At 46.7% G+C, this 18,393-nt stretch overlaps 1 protein-coding gene across 4 annotated transcripts in view; it reads right to left on the bottom strand.

The window, feature by feature from the left end:
• Positions 1 to 18,393, bottom strand: part of grik5 (glutamate receptor, ionotropic, kainate 5) — an 82,225-nt gene that overhangs the window by 10,492 nt on the left and 53,340 nt on the right. For 3 of the 4 annotated variants that reach the window (XM_088387252.1, XM_088387251.1, XM_088387250.1), the window contains 9 exons: positions 14,670 to 14,767; positions 14,423 to 14,588; positions 9,282 to 9,460; positions 8,465 to 8,518; positions 6,670 to 6,828; positions 5,769 to 5,921; positions 4,640 to 4,744; positions 3,345 to 3,452; positions 276 to 479 (listed from right to left, as the gene is read on the bottom strand). In XM_088387252.1, the coding sequence (XP_088243378.1) occupies positions 276 to 479; positions 3,345 to 3,452; positions 4,640 to 4,744; positions 5,769 to 5,921; positions 6,670 to 6,828; positions 8,465 to 8,518; positions 9,282 to 9,460; positions 14,423 to 14,588; positions 14,670 to 14,767 (1,226 nt within the window). The remainder of the gene's footprint in view (positions 1 to 275; positions 480 to 3,344; positions 3,453 to 4,639; positions 4,745 to 5,768; positions 5,922 to 6,669; positions 6,829 to 8,464; positions 8,519 to 9,281; positions 9,461 to 14,422; positions 14,589 to 14,669; positions 14,768 to 18,393) is intronic. The other variant, XM_088387253.1, reaches the window with a different exon arrangement.

Consider the following 18,393-nt stretch of genomic DNA (forward strand, 5'->3'; position numbering starts at 1 on the left):
TCCAAGGCCTGGATAGAGGAAAAAAAGACGACATGGGCAATTTCAGTGTTTCTCCCAATTATCACTTTTTGCAAAATCTTGGTGGAGAGCCCGGCCACAGACAAACGGATGGACACATTTATTTGTAAGCCAGTTTGACACAATTCTCGACTTGCCATCCTGCATCACAATGAAGCTGCTCTGGAAAAGTATAGCTACTTCCGTAGCTTTTGCCAGGCACGGTAAAACGGTTTCCCGACCCAAATATTTTGAGGAGCCGCTTTGCGAGGACTCACTCTGTTGATAAGCTCTCCAACCATGCCCGTCCAGGAGCCGTTGGGTTCGGGGGCGCCATACAGCCCGTCGTCCACCAGCTTGATCTTGAAGGAGAATTTTAGGATGTCAGCCAGCTCCCTCAGCATGTCCACGCAGAAGCCCTCGTACTGCTCGTTGCCCAGAAAGTCCTGGTAGTTGTCCTTACGCATCACGTACGGGTTTTCCTGAACAGAAGAAATGCATGCACAGACATAGAAAATGGGGGCCTGCTTGCCAATTTGACTCCCCGACTATAACAAGATGGGTTCTTCTTTCCCACAGTTGCACACAAGCACTCTTTGTTCTGTCATCATGTCAAACTCCTTCGAGCTCGTTTCTTGCTTTCTTTTTTTGGATCTTGTTTTGAATGACTGCAGGTTGCTCGGCAGCTTCTTCCCCTGCTCGACTTCCACTTGGGAGCCGTTTTGTGTAATCCTCCAGAGATACCAAAACAAGAGCAAGTGGAAGCTCCCACATCACTACCAAAGACAAAATTCATAACTTTTTTCTGTATGTGAGCACCAAAAAAGTTACTTTCGAGGCTGGTGATGCTACATTCCTAATACTTAATCTACTATCAGAGAGATAGGCAGAAACGGTGAAGTCACACACAATCACGGTTCACAGATGCTGATTGAGACTCAGGACTTTTTTTTTCTAATGCCATGAATTCCTTATTGACGAGATATAGATTTTCTTTATTTTTTATTGTATATATTTATTTAGCTATTTATTAGCCTTTCTATAGTGGTTTGTGTTGTTTGTTAGCATTAAGCTAGAGAGTCTAAGCTAAAAGCAAAGCCATGTGGTTATATTCAATGAATCATTCTCTTTGTTTCATGTTTAATTTGACGGTCAAATTCAACTGCAAGTTGAAAGAAACGAGTTGATTCAAATTGCAATTCTCATGTTATCACAATGTCGTTTTAAATGCGGTCTTTTTTTCTTTTTGAAACCCACAGCCTCTCGACTTATTATTTTTCTAAATATTTTTAAGACAACGAATGTGGCCAACGAATACGGTGATGTGGTGTGCCTTTGCATTTGCAAGATGAGTCTGGCGCTTGTTGGGCTGCCGTCGCCGCCGCACAACACATTTGCATGTGTCTCCCGTGAGATGGCCCCAGTCTGACTTCGCTCCAATAGCCAATTGGCCTTTTGTTTTGTTTTTTCAAAGGAAAGAAAATGGCAGGGCTGATGCATTCCGGCTGCTGATGCGAGCGACAGCATCAAATGGTTTGCATTCCAAACATGTAGCTGTCGTCCACAAAGCTGGGAGGACGAGCTGCGGCAGAATGGCGAGCAAACTAAGGGCAAAAAACTCGCATCAACATTCCACTGAAACGATTTTAAGTGTGTGTCTGTATGTGTTTTGAGTACAGTATTCCCAACACGCAGCCTACTTCACATTTGGAATTGAGGCGAGAGGCCCCGCCGGGAAAGCTCGGAATTCATTTGAACGAGCGCAGAGCGTAACGGACGCGTGCAAGGGACGCAGACTGCAGCGGCAAACGTCACAGAGGCTGCTGCACCTTGTCAAAATTGCGACTCCCCTGCGAGGAGAGAGCCATCACGCTGCTTTGTAAGCACCTTACAAAACACCCTACCTACCCTGCCATACATCACAAGTGCAAGGCAAAGCTTTTCATTTGGTGCAGCAACAGCAAGACCTCTTTTGTTTTTGTTTTTTCATGTTTCAATCCGCACTCCAAAAGATTTCGCATTGATACGACACATCAGGGCTGGCAATTCGGGTCCTCGAGGGCCAGTGTCCTGCATGCAGGACACCGACCCTCGAGGACCCGAATTGCCCACCCCTGCGACACATGCTTCACACACATACTGCTTCCTTCTGGGAATGGGTGAGTATCGGTGCCTATTATTTCAAGGTATTGGTACTCGCAACGACCATCTTTTGGGGCCATTTTATCAGGAACTAGAAATTAAAACGGAGGAGAGAAGAAAATTGCGGCTAACAAAACGTCACTTCCAGGACATTTTTCTATCTTGGCATATGGAGGGCTTGTTTTAAAAATATCTGTCATTGCTTTTTGGAAGAAATTGTATGTATCAATCGTACAAAGGGCATCAGTGCTTGGTATTGATGACTACTCCAAAATTGATTACTCATAGGGAACATCCCAGTCGCTTGTTTCCAATGCCGCCGAGGCTCCTGAGCATCAGTTGCCAAACTGTTCCTTCTCGTTACTTCAAGCATCCAAATATACCAAACAAAAATCGCTCGCAACAGCGGAGCAAGCTGGCAAAGGCAGTAAACATTTGGCACCTTTGCTCATCGCACAAAAACACTTTCCTTGCGACTTGGCCATCATTTTAGGGGGAAATCAATTGGCACACACAATTGTGCTAAGAAATTAAGCTACCAAGCACAAATTTCCACACTTTGACTTGCTAGTAAGCTTCATCTAGTTTATGAAAGCACATACTATGTGCGTTTGTGTGTGTTTGTGTGCATGCGTGCGTGTGCGCTGTTGACTTTTCATATCTGCTCTACTTGACACGAGGTGGGTGTACTGCGGTGCTAAATGGACCGTCACTATTCTATTCCTGTAAACATTTCTCGCTAGGTCCGATTGTCAGAACTGACCTTGATTAGGCTTTTGTTCCATACAAAGCCAATGGCGAAGGTGAGCACAAAATTAAATGGACGGGGACATTACAACCAGAATGGATCAGTACATGATGGAAAATTGAAAGAGTTGGCTCTCTGGGTAGTTTTCCCAAATATTCACACCAACGAAAGCTGCACTCGGCATTGGCCCTGTTGCGAGGCTCAATTGCATGAGCTGGCCCAGCCTCCTTAAAAAATGAGTTGATTTGAGCAACGCGAGTCTCCTAGTCTACCCCCACGTCCACTTCATCTCACAACAATGGGAATATTGCAGATTGTTATGTCAACACTGTCACTTCCTATGAGAACAGCTCGAGCCATGAGTGAAAAGCGGGATCTCCAACGACGCAGACACACCCGACGCAAACGCCGCAACCCCCATCTTGTGTCGCTGCCCCGAAGGAAGGAGCGACCTTACCAGAATGGTGGTGACAATGAGGGTCTTGTTGGCGAGCGTCTCCGACACGTTAATATCCAGGCTGGTGGAGTTCATTGCCAGGGTGTTGTTGGAGAACCAGATCCCGATCTGAGCGTAAGACAGAAAATGCCCTTCAAGCTTCGGAACCAAAAGAAATATGATTCCACTGTGGAAGGTTATGGCCAGCAAATCATATTGACACAATGAAATGATGCAAAGCAAATGAAGGAGAGCATAAGACAGCGTTGGTTCCTGCCCGCGCGTATACTTGCAGCCAACAACGAGGCTCTCAAAAGCAGACACGACCAAACCAAAAGGTTGAATTAGGCTGTAAAGCTCTTTTTCTTCATCCCACTCAGACATTTTATCCCACCGCCGAGCTGGAACGTTAATTATAACAAGTGAGACACATAATTAAAGAACAGCAGCCTTTTATCGGTTGGCATTTGGCGCTAAACACAGGGGCGCCTCGTAAGTGCGCAGCCCCAACTCGGGGGGGGCTCATTGCGGGCACGCACACGGGCATATTTAATCCCGCCTTTGAAAGGACACGGCTGGTCAGTTTTGTGACATGGTGGCTTGATTTTGGGGAGCTGACCCAAAGATCAAACATTTACCAAAACAAGCTCTTTTATGGAAGGTCACGGGGATTATCTCTTTTCAAAAAGACCGTCGCACAAAATACATAAATAAACATGAAGACAAGTAGGGGAGTGGATGAGAATGATTATTCTGATTTATTAGCCAGCCCAGAATGCAGCTCATCCTCAGCTCCCTAAAGTCATTAGCGAAAAGACCAAACTGCGGGGAATGGTTACAAAAGAGCCGTGTGATAAAAATCCTGTCCACGTAATGAAATGGCCTCCGCCTGCAACGGCCTTTTGTCCAGTTCAAAGGCAACGCCAAAATTGCTTCCTTTCTTCGCCGTTATTATTCACAGGCCAAATTTTACAGTCATGATCATCCTGGTGAATATTCATGTCTGGTAGGAGCCGTGGGCACCCTTTGGAATTTTCTCCAAATTCAGCCCCCAGAGCAAGAAATCGGACAGACTCACAAATTACGTCTCAGAAAGCCTCGCCTGAAATTTTGGGTTTGAAGCGGCTACTTTAGGCTCAAACAGATTTTCAGTTCAACCAAGCATCATGTTGGTTGCGTGTAGAAATAAAATTTGCATCCCCTCCGGGTGTTTATTGATTTCATATATGCAGCAAACTACTTTCATTTTAGACATGCAGGTAACAAAAAAAAATAATCAACAACTGTCAACAACTGCATAGCAGATGGCTGCTGACCTCTTTGTGGCCTCCTCGGTGCTTCTCCAGGATCCTCAGGGTGTAGTTGGTCCTCTGACCTTTGCTGTTGAACTCCACGTGTCCCGTCAGGCCGTCGTACTCCACCTGGCAGAGACGAGACCACGGCGGAAGAAGAGAAACAAAAACCAACAACATTACGTCCATCTTTTCATCGTGGTGACTCATTCAGGTAAAATGCTGCTGTTGCTGTCACTTCATTTTTTGTTTTATATTTAATACAGAACAATGGTTTAACAGAAAAATGAATGGGAGTCAAATATACTGAAGAATAAAAGCAATTATTTTATTGTATTTTTCATGGATGCTCAAATTTTAGCTCAATTCTCCCTGTTGCGGAGTAAATGAAACATTTCAATTGCTGTCTTGCTGGCCTTACTTTTTCCCCCAGAAAAGGGCCGCAAATGCAGACATTACCATGAAACTCAGTGCTTGAATTCAGTCGGGTAAACGAGGCGGCGTGTTTGTAATGGCGGCTTAACACAAGCATCAATATTTGGCTCCACGACATCAATAGCTTATCAAGGGAAGAATTATCATGATGGAGTATCGATATTTTGTCCCATCCTTTGAGAGCGCAAAAAGCAAAGAGTGAAGGGCTAGCCGGGTCAGAATGGGACCGGCGGCTTCGATTCAACGAGGAGACGATGAACTTGAGTGCCCGGAAAAAGAAGGAGGAACGTGGAGGACGGCACTCATCGTGATGTTGATTAACATGGACAGATGTCTGGCGGGTGGGGAGGAGGCAATGAGGGATGGTGCCACGGCCACGTTGACAACGCAGACGCCGTCCTTCTCATACAGACGCACACGCCCAGGCCACATGCAACATGAGATGAGGATGATAATGAAGCTGCCATTTGTTCTCATTAAGCGGCCAGGAAGAGACAAGCGCTCACAAATCATCATCATCATGACAGCAGTCAACACCACTTCTACGGGGTTTCATGGCAAATGAAGTCAAAAAATGATTATTTGCCTTCTGGAACGCTCCACGTCAGCCAAAAGAAAGCAAAAAGCAGTTTTGGAAATGAACACACAATAGTCTATGACGGTCCGTGCGTTGAGTTTCTCACTGAATGTAGAATGAAGCGATATGGCGTGTGCGTACCATGCGCAGGTAGTTCATAAGACTGGTCCCATGTTGCCAGATCTGAGGCGAAGTGCAGCTGAGCGGCTTCACTCCGATTTCCTGGCTGCGGTTGAGTTCCCGCACCGCCCCCACCACCACGTGCACTGCATCAAACATCAGCGCCGACGACAGCTGCAGAAGCCAGAGTGGGAGTACGGGAAAGGGGAAAGAGGAAAGGGGAGTTTGTTTGTGGATGGATGGATGGATGGATGGATGGATGGATGGATGGATGGATGGATGGATGGATGGATGGATGGATGGATGGATGGATGGATGGATGGATGGATGGACGGAAGGAAGGAAATAAGGAAGGAAATAAGGAAGGAAATAAGGAAGGAAAGAAGGAAGGAAGGAAGGAAGGAAGGAAGGAAGGAAGGAAGGAAGGAAGGAAGGAAGGAAGGAAGGAAGGAAGGAAGGAAGGAAGGATGAGGGGACAGATGGATGGATCAATAGTCATTACATACAAGTAAAAAGAGGTTATGTGGCGCGTTTGCATCATCAGGAAACAAAACATCTTTAGTGGCTGCTAATTAGGGTTGGTTTTTGAGGGTATGTGCGAGGGAGGGGGAGGCGCTGACTGTCAGCGTATTGGAGATGGTACCTATGGGTGAAAAAAACTCGAGTAGTATAAAATGAATACGGAGTTTTTGTGTTAAAATAACTAACGAGTAAAAATCATTAGGTCAGATGCTATTTTGTTCAAAATGGATCGGTACAGAACGAAACGTGTCATCTTCAGCGCTAAAACCGCTTAGTCAGCTGTTTCATTAACTGAATGGCACCAAGAGCTTTGCAAAAAGAGTTTGAGAATATGACTTCAGCACAGTTCGAGGTGTGAGCAAGACCTGGTATGAATCCATTTTCGTACAAAGGGACTGACCGCCGGGCCGGGGTAGGACAGGTGGCAACCCTCGTTCCATGACAGGTTGAGGCTGCGGATGAACTCCAGGTAGAAGGGATGGCTGGTGTTGAACATGGAGAAGCCCACCACGTTGGACTGCTCGTCCACGATGTCGTCCAGCCTCATGAGAGGGAAGTCCTACAAGAAGCCGCAGAGACTTTGAAGCCACGCCGGATAACGGAAATACAGTGCCAGCAAGTGACAGCATCTAATCTTAGAAGGGCTTTGACAACAAGGAGAGGAGATAAGTAGCAATTGAGTGAGACAGCGACTCATGTTGCTGATGCAGCCGCTCTACTGTTATTATATTCTTAAACGACTTGCTCTGTTACTTGAATGACCTTTTTGACAGTAGTCATTTTGTTGTTAGTCATCCCCACGTGGTCGCATTTCAGCCCAAAAATTTGAGAAAGTGCAAGAAACCTTATCTATACTCATGGGCTAATGTGCGCTAGCTAAGTTGGCTCGTTAGCCATTTTTAATACGAATTCAAAATATATCTAAAATATTCTTTAGGTTGTGCTAAACATATGAATTAATGTTCTATGCGGCCCCACTGGTCCAAAAAACGGCCTTCAGATTCATATTGCATTTGTGGAATATCAGCGAAATGTATCCATCACAGATGGCAGTCATTTTACCACTTGCTGTGGATTGAAATGACATCATAGTGCTTGAATGGAACAGTCCAACTCCCTAGAATCACAACCGTACTGACTTCAAACATTGGCCGTTCAGACAGTTTTGTGACCCCGGAACAGATCAAAACGTGCACAAACCGGAGCTTGACAAGCATCTGAAGCAGATTTTCTTTTTGAAGTGCATCTTTAGAGGCTCAACGGCGGTGTACGTTTGTCAGAGCTTTGCATCTTAATAGTGACTTTTGCGCGGTGCCACACGTAAACATCCAAATCGCATGTGAGGCACGTACGGAGGACAGACAAGGGAGGGAATGAAAGGAGGCGGCAGAGTGAAGCCACACATTAATCGAAATGCTAAAAAGGGGGGAGGCGTCGGCACCGCTTGGCTCGTCCTCTGTGCGTTCCCGCGTCTCAGCCTTCCCCCAAAGCATGGCCTGATCGTCTTTCTTGTGCACAAACCCAAACAAGGAAAAGGTGCATCTGAAAATTACGGCCAACAGGCAGTTCAATAAGTATAAAAGTCAAAATATGAATTAATAGTGAATAAAATAAAGTTTGATAGTACTGTCCCGAGTAATCACTCGAGATCCTGTGAGCAATTTTGCGCTTGTCACCATCGTGGGAATATTGCACATGTCAAATTTGCACTTGGGTTGCTGCACTTGTAATGTGATTACAGCTCATATAAATAACACTCGGGATTTACTGCACTTGACTTTAAAGTCAGTGTAAAGTGAAACTAAATACGTCTTACGATTTTGCCACACCACGGGGACAAGTGCTGTTAACATCCAGGCTACATTTTAAATAATACAAAAAAATGGCAAGTACTGTAAAGGAGGTTTCAAAATCGACAAAAATCAAGCCGTCCTCTACGTGCTGAATGAAACAAAGTCACGCTTACCAGTCAACTGTCAATCAAAATACTGCAGATGCGACGTCGTCAACTAGCCTCTATCTTGTGCTGACACCTTTTAAAATTAACACCTTCCCCTTCCATACTCTTCTTCTTACTCTGTCTGAAAGGTGCGTACTTGTGGACTACAATGAGGTGCTCTAAATCAGCTAGCCAGGCTCCAAATGAGGACAACAGTTAAACGGATGCATGAAAAAGATGAAGGTTGCACTCTTACCATTGTGGTGAGGATGTACTTGTAGAACGGTGACGTCATGCCCAGCTCTGACGCCTGCGGCAAAAAAGGTGGTTGGGGGGGGGGGACAATGACAAAGAGACAGGTGGGTGAGACGACGAGGGATGGGAGCAAAAAAGGGAAGTAATGCTGGCGGGAGAGGATGGCGAGTCGAATCATTATTTTACATCACGGGAAACATACAGCTCCCGGAGGGCGCAACGGCTCTGCCGCGCACCCCGAATGAGTCCTCACGGAGCTGCGGAACGATTCCCGCTCCGAAGTCCCGTTATCACGATGGTCCCTCAAGGTAAAAATCCGCCAAGGTAAAATTAGACCTCCATCCCCTTACTGGGGCAAGCGTGGAGCCCATGGAAGTTAAAAAGTTGCTCTATTCTATGGATGATGAGCTCACTTGAGGATCTGGCACTCCCACCGAGAACACAAACACACACAAAAATAAAAGTACTCCCACAGTGTTGCCGTGGGCACCAGATTAGCTTTACACACTGCACGAACAATGGCAGGAGCTTTTGTGACACCCCATTTCAAATAATCGTCAATAAAATGTTATGAATAAGCACTAGCCCAAAAACTTTAATAAGACTAAGTCCTTACACTATATGGACAAAGGTATTAGGACACCAAAGGGAGCTGAAATAGGATGAATCAACGCTACAAGTGGTGATGAATTTTCCACAGGTGTTGGGAAGTACTCACTCACACAGAAGCTGCTGTTGGCCACGGCCAACAGCCAGACGTTCACGCAGAGACTGGCTGACATGAAACAAAAAAAGTGTGTGCGTGTGTATGCTCTGACCTTCTTGAGGATGAGGTAGGAGACAGAGGCGTTGGCGTCAATGATGATGGTGGCGACTTTGTCGTCACGGATCTCCTTCAGCAACGGGGTCGGGTCCAGGCTGTCATCCAGCATTCTGACTGACAGCGTCTCGCGGGAGATGAGGAAGCGCCGCACCAGTTCCTCCAATCTCAGCAGGCCTGAGGCAGAGCGACGCGGCGTGTCAGGCTGCATATCAATGTCTCTATCAGCGCACGGCAGGCGGAGCGACGGCTGCCTCGCAGGGACCGTTCAAACGGTGAAATATTGCTGGGCTCGGGGCTTATGTGTGTTCAAACCTCCCCGCTCAGTAAAAATAATTGTTGCTTCGTGACAGCTCTGGAAAACAGATTTGTGAGCTGCTGTGAAAAAGAGTCAATATTTTATTCCTCTTGAAGGATTTATTTGAGACCATGATTTAGGGTGCCTTGTTTTATTTGGCTTGTTTGTTGATTCCAAGTGTAACCGTAGAGATCTGGGGTCACCATGGCAACAAGAGAGAAAAAAAAGAGGCAAATTTGATTGGATTGTATAAAATATTTCAATAAAAAATCATTTGACTGCAAGACGCTTGACTTTTACCTTCATTTTTTTTAGAGTCCTGCTGCTTACTGTCATGTACGACATTTCTATGTCATTCTGTCCTTTTGAGTCAAGCAGGTGCAAATGAGCAGTCCATACAGGCAACAAGGGTGATATAATGGCAGCAGCTTCCATTTTAATTTTACACAATGGGAGAAAAGAAATGTCCATCTCGGAGGAGGCCTTCAGGCGTGCTGCAATTCACAGTTTATGTCACAGCTCAATTACAGTTTTCGTTCCTCTGAGCACTGCTGTGATTATTCTTTTTGAAAGGCAAACGGGGAAAACCGAAAGCCGAGTTGAAGAAAGGAGCAGAAAGACAGAAATGTGTGCACTTGAGCTGATTCTCGCTCTTCACACGAACTTCTTGGTTTGGGTAATGAGCATAACCAGTGGCAGTCGAGACACATTTGACGCCGTATGTGGAGTGAGCCTTGACCGCAAAGTCGACTCTGCCGACGCGCGTCGCCTCATCGTAATGCGAGAGTAAAGCACCCCACAGCTATGTAAATAAGTGGCAGAGGAGGAGCGGGGCGGCATCACCGCGCATCCGGATTGAGAGGTAGCGGATGGAGCCCTTCGGCGGGAGAAAGCCTCTGTAAGCAGAGGGGTAATCACTGAAGCAGGCCAAAACTTTAATTAGTTTGAGCAAGGAGGGGAGAAAAATCAATGCACTTTACAGCTTCCTCTCTTCCCTCCCTCTGCCTGCTCACGTCACATATTTTTCTCAGCTGTCTTTGGGGCGGCCTCTCTTATCTCTCCTGTTCTCTGTTTTTCTGCATTCAACGTCTCGCCGTCCTCCACCTCATCGAGTCGCCAACGACCGCTTAATGGAATTAGTCTCACGATAGAGCGTCGGTAGCCGGCCGCGGCGAAAGAAAAGATGCGTCGGAAATGACCCGAAAATTCGCTCGCATTTGACGAAGCGAATGGGGATTCATTTCTGTCGGCGGCCGGCCATGTTAAAAAGGAGCACGATGCAAACCATTCTAATGGGTCCTGGGATGGCAATGACGGATGATAGGATGAGAACCATAGAACAAAAAACAGCGATAGCCAAGAGGGAAAGCCATAGAACGGGGCATGAAAGCGAAAGGCAGCAAATGGGAAAATGCAATCCTTACCTTAGAACAGGAAATGAGCTGAGAAAAATGTGACAATAATCATGGCAAGAAAATGGCAAGAAAAGAAAACAGCAAAACAAAGAAAAACCAGTGGCCAAAACTGTGTTGATACCCATGAGCGTAAAAGACAAAATGGGCAGAGAAATTAAAAAGGTAATAATTGTTATAGAAAAAGAAATGGCAGAAAAAGGAACTGTGATTGAAACCATAAGGAAACTTAAAATGACAAGTCGTCAGTGCAACGTCATCTGTGTTCTTCTCCCCACTTGAAGTTTGCTCTCAATTGTCCCTACGAGGACGATTCATAGTTGCCGTCTGCGTCAATAACAGCCGCCTGCCAAAAGGTTAGCCCCCCCTCGCCCATCTTAAATGACTGAAACGTCAGCCTAACAAATGGCCAAAAACACTCTCAATCAAAGTGGACCTTCCATACTGGATCCAAAATGCACACACATAGACCCCCACACACACACACACACACACACACACACACACACACACACACACACACACACACACACACACACACACGCACACACTCATGCACACACACGTATGTGTTTGCCCCAACGCAGGGCAAAGTGAGCACGCAAGCAATCAAGCAATCAAACAAATGACGAGCGCATCACGTAGCAGGACAATGAGAAGCGCGAGCGGCAAGCGCACGTACGCCCACGCCGCGTTTGCGCAAGTGTGGAACAAGCTGGCTGCTGAATGGCAGTTAGCACCTTTCCCGCAGCCATGGCAACTGCCGCCATGGCGATAAGATAGCACAGCCAAGTGGGTCACCGGCTTCCCGTGTGATAACCTCGTGGGGGGGAAAAAAAATAGAGAATTGGAGAGAAGGGATGGAAATTGCAGCGTGTGCTCCATAAGGGCCATCGGAATATAAAAAACATATGCGATACGTTGCGGAGCAAAGGAGAGAAACAGCTCAAAGAGGCACGAGAAAAAGCTTTTGGAAGTCAATGGCGCGGCGGGTCCATAAGAATTTGAAAAAGCACCTCGCGGCTCCCTCCATTCACGCCCGAGGATAATGATCGGCTCTGTGTGATGCTTTTTTTCCCCGAGGCCTCCAAAGACTTCCGTGGGCGGCTACAGCGCAGCACAGCGCAGCACAGCACAGCGCGCCGTCCATCCTTTGATTCCGATAAGCCACTGCATAATCAATCAATAATGTGCTCTTTCAAAAATGAACATAATGAATTCCCTGACGCTGTCTGAGAGCCTCGTCATTTTTTGCTTCCGAAAACAAAACATTCCAACATTACTTCTATGATTAGATGAGTGCGGCCTGACAAGCCTCCCAGGAGGATGCGCATGCAAGCATAATAAATAAAACAAAAAAAAAGCCTCCAGCACGAGCTCAACTTTATGAACGCTGTCCAAACGGTGAAAAACACGCTTTTAAAAATCAGTCACGCTCTACATTGAAAACAGAACTGTACAACGGTTTGGCAGGCAGCACAAGAGTGGCCTGCTGGCCCTTCAATTTTGGGACACCTGCTGATTTTCAGAACTGAATATGAAAGAATCCATTCCAGAGACACCTTCGCCTTTGGAAACTGAACTGAATGTTTTAAGTAACACATTTTGGAACTCATCGGTCACAAATGTACAGTAGCTAGCATCTAGAACAGGCATGGGCAAAATACGGCCCACGGGCCACATCCGGCCCATGGGGCCGTTTAATCCGGCCTGCCAACCCTGAATAAATTGTATTATTAAAAACATTTTTGGGTCATTTTCCCTGCAATGACTGCGTTTCCCCAGTAGATGAGGAACCACCCGCCCGCGCATTTACTACCGGAAGCCGTGTCAGAAAGCTCGGTGCACACTCACAAGTGCGTGTACGTACTCAGTAGTACGGACACGCCGAATTTCGAGTGTGGGCTGTGACGTCAGCATTCTCGTAATTCGCGCGCTGAGCTTTCAGATACAGTTTTACGCTAAAGCCACCCACAAACCTTCCCCTGGAATCCTTGCATTAAAATGAGCGGCCCAAGGAAAAGAAAGGTGGACACTGAGTGCCGAGTGTTTAAAAAAGAGTGGACAATTTGGCTCGACCTGTGCGACGTGACGTTCAGCCACATGAATATCAACCCATCACAGATCTAGGTTAACACACCAACACCTCGGCTCTATCCCAAGTATTGCCACAGCAAATATTACTCCAGACTATGATGCAGTAGCAAAAAAAGGGAGACCAACAACACTGTTCCCACTAAAAATGAAGGGGAGTTTCTCAAGTTTGTTGTACAGGAAAAAAAAATGCATTTTGAATATAATTTGTACAAATAGCAGGGATTAAAACGAGCGACCAATCTCATTTTCAAACAATGCAGAATGCTCAAGGACATTGATGCACCACTTGTTTGCGACTAATCTTAACTTTTAAAGTTCTTAAGGCCAACTTTAAGGAAGTGTGTCCCGTTTCGTCACCTCTGTCACCAGGTGTTTGTGAGTTAAAGCTCTGCTCTGATTTTCAGATATTCGTCACCGTGTTGCCGTTTTGATTTCTTTATTACTTTATATAGATGTATTCTTTCACTGATTCTTCAAGATGATGTATTTGGTCAGAATGTTTGCCATTTGATGTGATTTCGCCTCATAAGATAAACATCTTTCATAAATCTTACCTGCAGGCACTGAAGTGACGGAAACTGTTATTCATAATAACAGTGTCGTATTTAATGAGAATCACTGATAGCAGCAGTCTTTTGGTGAAATATTTTTTTAATGCTGTTAATAAATGCATTTGTTTTCAAAAAGCTTTTTTTTTAATATCCATGCTTTACTAAAGGCCAAAACCTTTATGCAATGACCTTTACGTCTTTTATATTACTTCACTCAAACACTACATCCATCTGCTCCTGGTTCAGCCCCCCCCGGTCAAAATTTAGAACCCAATTCGACCCGCAAGTCAAAAAGTTTGCCCACCCCTGATATATAGTAGCGCTAGCAATATTAAACTAGCACTAGCGTGATAAATAAAGTGACTTAATTACCAGCTCAGTTACCTAGTGGTAGAGTGTCCGCCCTGAGACTGGAAGGTTGTGGGTTCAAACCCTGGCCGGGTCATACCAAAGACTATAAAAACGGGACCCGTTGCCTCCAAGCTTGACACTCAGCATTAAGGGTTGTAATTGGGGGGTTAGATTACCAAATGATTCCCGAGCGTGGCACCGCTGCTGCTCACTGCTCCCCTCTCCCCCAGGGGATGGATCAAAATCACACGGGGATGGGTTAAATGCAGAGGACAAATTTCACCACACCCAGATGTGTGTGTGACGATCACTGGGACTTTAACTTTAACTTTTTTTTATCATAGTTGCCACATTGGCAGCATGGTGTTACCTTTACTTTAGCATGACATAGGGAGGCATTTCTTTCTTCTCAGGGTGTGCGCATACTCACATTCCGCCTTGGCACAGAGCAAGCTGGCTGACGGGTAGCTGAACGAGCGCAGGATGGCCCCGATGGCCAGACTCAGGTCCTCGTTGCTGGGGTACAAGGTGACCGAGGCAAAGCGCAGGTACGGTAGGCGGGGCGTCTCCTCTGGACCGATCTTCACGTGCGGAATCTGCAAGTCGGAGGGCAAGGAGGTATAGTATTAGAATAATATTATAATCTTGCCAACTTTTCACGTAGCAGACTCACTCACCTCCTTCTCACCGCATATGTGACTGACAGTGGAGCCGGACGCGGGGCTGGAGGCGGGCCCAATCACCGAAACCACACCTTTGGGTAGAATCTGACACACTGCGGGGAGAAAGTGGACCAAAAAAACGTTAGATTCATACGCCGTTGCCGAATCCAGGCGGGGTTGGAGTTTTGGAATTCATCCATTGATCCCATTGTAGCGACTGTCTGTAATCTGACTTATTTGCGAGGAGGAGCGCCCCCAAGGACAACAACCGCTACTGCAGCTGCTTGAAATGTTTTGCCCTATTGTAACTTCAACAGCACAAGAAAAATAGAACAACTGAGCATGCCAGTAATGAGAGCCAACACCAGAGCTGCATCAAAAAGCCGCTTTTGATGAGAGATACATACCGTATTTGCCGGTGTATTGGTCGACCTTTTTCGATCCAAAATCGACCGAAAAAAATCGACCTCGACTTATACACCGAGTCATAAAATTTAACTTCGTAGTCATCGCTTCAAATGTGATGGTAACCAAGGCCGTTTCTCATGCATCTCATTGTGCGTTGCACTTAGAAAATTTGAACCGGGCGGCGTGCGCGAGTGCGCGGCCCGCTGGAAGTCGAATGATGCTCCGCGATCTCCTCCGCGGTGCTTATAAACAGCCGATCCGCTCGGCGGGGGCTATTTTCGGCCACTTGGCGCGTGCGCACGGCCTCCCGGATGTGCTGGGCGGGTGCGCGAGCTCGCCGGCCGCTGGAAGTCGAATGAGGCTCCGCGATCTCCTCCGCGGGGGCTATTTTCGGCCACTTGGCGCGTGCGCACGGCCTCCCGGATGTGCCGGGCGGGTGCGCGAGCTCGCCGGCCGCTGGAAGTCGAATGAGGCTCCGCGATCTCCTCCGCGGTGCTTATAAACAGCCGATCCGCTCGGCGGGGGCTATTTTCGGCCACTTGGCGCGTGCGCACGGCCTCCCGGATGTGCCGGGCGGGTGCGCGAGCTCGCCGGCCGCTGGAAGTCGAATGAGACTCCGTGATCTCCTCCGCGGTGCTTATAAACAGCCGATCCGCTCGGCGGGGGCTATTTTCGGCCACTTGGCGCGTGCGCACGGCCTCCCAGATGTGCCGGGCGGCGTGCGCGAGTGCGCTGGCCGCTGGAAGTCGAATGAGGCTCCGCGATCTCCTCCGCGGTGCTTATAAAGTGCCGATCCGCTCGGCTTGGAGCTATTTCCGGCCTCCCATTGGTGCCGGGCGGCGTGCGCGAGCTCGCCGGCCGCTGGAAGTCGAATGAGGCTCCGCGATCTCCTCCGCGGTGCTTATAAACAGCCGATCCGCTCGGCTGGAGTTATTTCCGGCCACTGCGCATCCGCACGGCCTCCCGGAATTTGAACACATTTCGTCAATAAATTTCGCATATTTCTGATTGAATTTTGAAGTTTAATATAATGCAACAATTGAGCTCGACAAAGGATATATCATAAAATCGTAAATTTCCGTCGAATTTTAGGGGGTCGACTTATACACCGAGTCGACCTATACACCGGCAAATACGGTATCTCCATTTGTGTTTTCGTTCATTGTGGAGATTAAGTAAAACAATCAGTTTTTCATATCCTCAAATAGTGGCCCTCTTTTAATAAATGCTTTGGCTCAATGTACTCATCCTTTGTAAGTGTAAGTTCTATTATAATGATTGATTTCTCCCAATAAATGCCTAATAAATGCTTAAAAGTTAGCTAGAAGGACAAAAGACTCACGCTATGGAGTGAAAATGAGGCTTCTCGTGGCCAAAATCAAATGGGCAGTGGGGAAAAAAACACATCGAGCAGCGATCGATAGCGCTCTCACGCTCACTCACGCCGTCCACCTGACGAATGCAAATAAAAGGAAGGCCCAACATCAGCCAGCGAACGCACAACCAGATGTTTGCCGAATAACAGCTCTGCCATCCAAAACAGATGACGGACCAAATCTTCTGATTTTGGAGATCACTTTCTGACCTGCGTCACCAGGCAGAGCAAAAAAAGAAACAAAACCAAATGAATCAATGCCAGACAATTTGCTATGTCCAGCTTGTTGAGAGTCAGGGAGGAAAACAACAACAACAACAGGCTCGAAGACGTTTCAGTGACGCCTGAATGAGATCGCTGAGCCAAACCTGTGGGTCAACAAGCGCTCTTATCTCACAAGATGAGACGGACTGCTGTGAGGGGAGTCAAACGAGCCGAGTCGAGCTTGTAGGCAGGACATGAATGGACACGACTTAAGTAGAATTCTCAGGCTTTTTCTGTCAAATCAAACATAATCTATTTTGACAACCCGGTGTGATACCTGGGCTCACTCGAGCCATACTTGAAAGGATCATAACCCAAATACAGTTTTGTTGTATTTCACTTTTCAGTCTGAGAACTAAAAGGGCTTGATTGGACCCAATGGTGGCCAGGCCGCTGACTGTGTCCGAAGCAAATGTACAATTTTATGTTGCAAGGACTTTTTTTGAAATGCTTCATTTCTTATCATGAAATGTGATCTTTAGCAAAGAATAAACCAACGACGTTAAACTAATAGCCCAAAAACAATTTTGTTGTTTGTTTTCATTTTGACCTCGCATGTAAACATTCACAGTGCAGGGTGAAGGGAAAAAAAGTATGCGAACCGTCAGCTAACGACTTCTCCAAGAGCTTATCGGCGTGAGCAGTTGGCCAGCCAAGAGTGCAATCAATATGATGAGTTTGAGGAGATGGGTTAAATGCGCTCCGGCCTCAAACAAATACACACAAGTTTGCTATTCGCAACAAGCATTGTCCGATTCGGACCGTGCCACGCTAAAAAAAGAGCTAAAAAAAATTATCTTGCACGAAGGTTGAAAAGGTGGTGAAAGGTAGCTGAAAAAGCCTCAGCATTCATCAGTCCATGGTAAGACAGCGTGTCTATTCAGCGTTGTTGCTATTCTCGCTAGACAAGATGACTGCAAGAGCACAGCACGAAATGCTCTTGGGTGACTTTCTCATGGCGGAAACAATGTCAGCCTGATGTGTGCAGTTGTTGCAGATCAGACCTGCACAACAGTCAGGAGCAATTTCCGACCATTACCAATTAGGACTCCGCCCCACAACTGTGTGGTGTTCCACCAGGGCTCACTTTCAGAACCTCTGCTGTTTTATTGTATTTGCTTCCATTTAAAGGAAACTTGGGATTTCCTTTGATGACAGTCAGCTCTATGTCCCGCTAAGCAAAAAGACAAGGGGTTCACATAGTTTCTCCATCCTGAGCTATGAATGTGGCTGAGTCAGGATAATGAAAACATATCATTGTTTTAGTGGGATTTTTGAAGCTCAAATGACACTAGCCCGTAGTGACACAGGCCAATGTATATGTTGGTGCTTGCTGTATACGTCGGTATGTTAGTTGTGTGTGTATGTGTCTGTGCGTGCGTGCGTGCGTGTGCACGCACTTCAGACAGTCATAGCTATAAGATGACAGAGCTCTCCGATCTAAAGACCCTGTCAAAAAAATGGCTTTGAGCAAACAAGTCAGAGTCTCCTGCCCATCGGGCAAAGACACAGCCGCACGCACACACACAGCCGCACGCACATATGTACACAAGCCTAGTCATGCACAAGCAGACATTGTGCCAGGGGCTGATGGCAGGGTCAGAGAGCCACAGTATCAGAATTTGAGCAAGGGAGTCTCAAGCCTGCACCGATGCTTCATTTTTTATCAAAATGGGCATTTTAGAGAGCCAT

Source organism: Syngnathus floridae, chromosome 10, assembly GCF_059516105.1.
Source record: "Syngnathus floridae isolate MCC-2025c chromosome 10, RoL_Sflo_1.0, whole genome shotgun sequence".
NCBI lineage: Eukaryota > Metazoa > Chordata > Actinopteri > Syngnathiformes > Syngnathidae > Syngnathus > Syngnathus floridae.